The sequence below is a fragment of the Microtus ochrogaster genome, unplaced genomic scaffold (genome assembly GCF_000317375.1).
Source record: "Microtus ochrogaster isolate Prairie Vole_2 unplaced genomic scaffold, MicOch1.0 UNK81, whole genome shotgun sequence".
Classification (NCBI taxonomy): domain Eukaryota; kingdom Metazoa; phylum Chordata; class Mammalia; order Rodentia; family Cricetidae; genus Microtus; species Microtus ochrogaster.
In genome coordinates, this window is record NW_004949179.1 from 410,298 (window position 1) to 414,351 (window position 4,054).

At 49.7% G+C, this 4,054-nt stretch overlaps 1 protein-coding gene across 3 annotated transcripts in view; it reads right to left on the reverse strand.

The window, feature by feature from the left end:
• Mau2 (MAU2 sister chromatid cohesion factor) overlaps positions 1–4,054 on the reverse strand; it is a 23,893-nt gene that overhangs the window by 2,339 nt on the left and 17,500 nt on the right. For 2 of the 3 annotated variants that reach the window (XM_005370520.2, XM_005370521.3), the window contains exons 13-16: positions 3,172–3,258; positions 2,318–2,367; positions 2,133–2,210; positions 1,914–2,025 (exon numbers count right to left, since the gene is read on the reverse strand). In XM_005370520.2, coding sequence (XP_005370577.1) covers positions 1,914–2,025; positions 2,133–2,210; positions 2,318–2,367; positions 3,172–3,258 — 327 coding nt within the window. The remainder of the gene's footprint in view (positions 1–1,913; positions 2,026–2,132; positions 2,211–2,317; positions 2,368–3,171; positions 3,259–4,054) is intronic. The other variant, XM_026777701.1, reaches the window with a different exon arrangement.

Consider the following 4,054-nt stretch of genomic DNA (forward strand, 5'->3'; position numbering starts at 1 on the left):
CATCCTGCTCTGCACATGAGGCAATGAGTGGACCACAGTGTGCTTCCTGCTAGCTAGAGAAAAAAACAGCTCTGACGTCACAATAAGAAATGATTAGCCAGGCAGAGTTTACAGAGCGAGTTCTACGACAGACTCCAAAGCTACAGAGAAATCCTGTTTGGAAAAACAAACAAAAAAGAAATAATTAGGCTGGGCAGTGGTGGTGCACACCTTTAATCCTAGCATTTGCGAGGCAGAGGCAGGCAGATCTCTGAATTCGAGATCAGCCTGGTCTATGGAGTGAATTACCAGGACAGCCAGGCCTACACAGAGAAACCCTGTTTCAAAGACAACAAACAAACAAAACAAAGCAAAAAGAATGAACTGTAAATTCAAGTAGATGTCCCTGGGCCTCTGAGGGAAAGCAGCCTGTGTCAGCTAAAGGTCTGCTTCAGGAAGAAGTCACTGGTCTGATGAGAAGGTTTGTTCCTTTGAGATGGCTTATGTAGGCTCCTATAGGTGGGGTCTCTGGTCTGTGACCCACTCTACTCAGCTTTTGTGTGGGCTGAGATGCTGACCTAGAGCCCAGTGCTCTCATGAGTACTAAGGGAGTCCTGGGAAAGTCTCCTGGTGCTGACCTAGAGTCCACCCAGAGGAATAGGAGATTGCTCTCAAGTTCAAACAATACCCTGTTCTACCTACCTAAATTGTAGGCCTGGTTTTGGTTATGTCCTGTGACAACTCCCAGCAGCAGGACACCAAACCCTCAAACCAGAGGCCAGAGAGATGGCTCAGAGGCTGAGAGCACTGGCTGCTCTTGCACCCACATGGCAGCTCAAAATTGTCTAATTCCAGTACCAGGAGATCTGACCCACTTCTTCTGATCCAGGCACCAGGCACACACATACATACATGCAGGCAAAACATTCACACATAGAAAATAAGTAAATCTAAAAATAATACTGAAAAATCTTAAGCCAGATTCTAGGCCTGGGCACAGCTTAGTGGGACAACCTAACCAAACCTAATGCAGCAGTCAGACCTCCACCTCCAACAACCAGAACCAAACTGAGCAGAGGATTCTCAAAGCTCAGTGGGCTGGGCAGAAGAACTGTTCCCCTCCTTCAGGCCTGGCTCAATAGATGCATAGGATGGGTCTGACCCACATCTGAGCCAGACCTCTCCTGGTTATGTGGCTGTTGCTCTTGAAGTGCTTGTCTCACCCTGAGGGGCTGGTCTAGCCGACTTTTCCCTGCGGCTCCATGCCAGGCCCAGCTAGCTCCCTAAGTCAGGCTTACACATGCAGACGGGATATTTTATGGCAAGTCATGGGAGTGGCAAACACTGCCAGACAAGCAGATTTCTGGCCCAAATCGCTGTTCCAAGTGTTTCGCCCCCACTAGAGTACCATCATCACATAGGTCCTGCCCAGTGACTAGGTAGCTGCCCACTTAGCAGACCACAACACTGGGAACACCAAGGCCACTCCCTGCTCCCCATGGTCAAGATACCCACACTGGCTGTTCACTATATTTTACCAATAAAGTGAAATAAAAAAGTTAAGTCATGTGAAGTTATGTGGTTGATGGTGCCACAGATATGAGAGGCTTTGGCATTGTTGGTTCCACCTAAGGTCCTGGCACAGTCCCAGAGGGCCATGTATTCTAGAGGAAAGGTGTGCTGAGGAGCCTACAGGAAGGAGCAAGGCAGGAGGTAGCTGTCTCTCAGGTCTGAGGCTTGTGAGCCTGACATATACACCCTGGAATGGAACCTGACCCCAGGCCCCCATGCCTTCCAGACCTTGCATGTTGGCAGTATATTGTGAAAGTTGGCTTTCACAATATACTTTCCTGAATGCCAGGACAAGAAGTGCCAAGCTCCATAGTGGTGCTCCCCCATTCTCCATCCTGCCCACTGGCTAGGCAGGGACTCACCCTGTGATTCCCCAGCACATAGAAGATGTGACCCAGCAGCACGAGGGAGCAGGCCGTGAGGCGGTTCAGGTCCTCTGCATTCGACATCTTTAGAGTTTCTCGCAGAAATCGCCTGCACAAGGGAAACAGATGCTGACACCTGCAGGCATATCAGTCACACAGAAGCAGAGGTGGCCTGAGGAAGAGGCTGTCATACATGATGCCCCAACCCATACTCACTTGGCTTCATTGTAGCGGCCCTGGAAGAAGGAGAAGAGCCCACGTACATAGAAAGCTGCCGCTCGGAGGCAGTGTGAGCTGCAGGGAAGCAGAGAATCATAGATATAGGAGAAAGGTTTCCCAAAGGGAGCCTCTGCAGACTGTCTGGGGGTGTGGGATCTCTGTGCTGGGCACAGACTACTCACCTGACTGGGAAGCTGTGGTCTGGATTTATCCTCTCCAGCAAGCTGTACAGCTGGTGAAGAAATGTTAGTTAGTCAGGACTGAGCTCTACCCAGAGGCCAGGTCCTGAACATGCTACAGGGGGATAGGGCTTCCTCCACTCCAGTGGAAGAATATCACAGAATGCAGCATGCCTGTCCAGAACAGCCTCGAGATGGGGGGGGGGGGGTGTCCATCTGAGGGAATCATGAAGGAGAGTGAAGGTGGAACAACATCCCTCTGATGTCCTGCCTCAGCTTCCTGACAGTCAGGGTGGCAGAGGCCCATCCATATAAGAACTTCTTCCCCTTGATTTGTGGAGAGGCCATGGTTCTGTGACAGCATGTTTGGCAGCATGCATGCAGGATGCCCTGGGTTGGACCCCAGCACCACAAATAAGAAAAAAAAAAAGGCACAACATGGGGTCAATAAACCTTACGTGGCTTAGGATAGCACAGAGGCCACATAGCTGCAGGAGTGTAGCCCCAGTACCAACCCCTCAAAAGCCGCACCCTCATAAAAATTAAATATTTGGGCTTTTCTTTCTTTCTTTTTTTCTCTCTCTTATTTGGGGGGGGGGTGAGGTTGGTTTTTCGAACCAAGGTTTCTTCTCTGTGTAGCTTTGGAGCCTGTCCTGGCCCTCACTCTGTAGACCAGGTTGGCCTCAAACTCACAGAGATCCACCTGCCTCTGCCTCCTAAGTGCTGGGATTAAAGGCGTGCGCCACCACTGCCCGGCATACATTTGGGCTTTGCTAAGGTCTGTGGGTGCCCAGGACACCCACAGCTCCTGGGCAAGAGATGGAGAAAGGATACCAAACATGAAGCATGTCACCTACTACCTCTTGGTGTCTATTTCCTTCCCGTATATACACACTCGCAAGGTTGGTCACAATGAAGGCCCATAGCTCCTGGTGGTTGGTGAGCTGGAATGGAAGACAGAGCATTTAGGGAGCCAGTCTGGCCATTGTCACCTTGCTGCGGCCTGACTGAACACAGCTATTCAAGGGCTCCTTTCCAATTCACCCAGCTCACTCCAAACCCAACTACAAAGTGGAGCTCTTTCTCCACCAGCCACATCAGGGGTCATTTAGAAAGTGAACATGAAAGCCAGCTATTCTGGTCAACAGTGGATAATGGTAAAACATGGCCTCAACAAACAGCCCAGACGGGCCTGGGATTCTCTATCCTGCCTCGGTGTCCTGAGTGCTGGGATGAGAGGCCTGTAACCACCCTGGCTTGTTTTTTTCTTTGCAAGCCAACAGATGCATACCTAAGCCTTGAAGCACGTTAGGTGTGTTCTCCACCATTGAATCACAGGCTGTGGGACATTTAGTTGGCCAAAAGGAGTATACTGCTAGGTGTGGTAGTAGAGGCTGGTCACCCCAGCATTTGGGTAGCTGAGGCAAGATCAGAAAATCTTTCTCTTTTGGTTTTTCAAGACACATTTTCTCTATGTAACAGATCTGGGACTTGCTCTGTAGACCAGGCTGGCCTCAAACTCAAATTCACATGCCTCTGCCTCCTGAGTGCTGGGATTAAAGGTGTGCGTCACCACACGCAGCCAAGCAAGATCAGAATTTAAGGGCAGCTTGTGCAACTGAGATATCCTTTTTTTAAGATTTTATTTTTTTTAAGATTTATTTATTTATTATGTATATAGTGTTCTGTCTGTCTGTATGCTTGCAGGTCAGAAGAGGGCACCAGATCTCATTACAGATG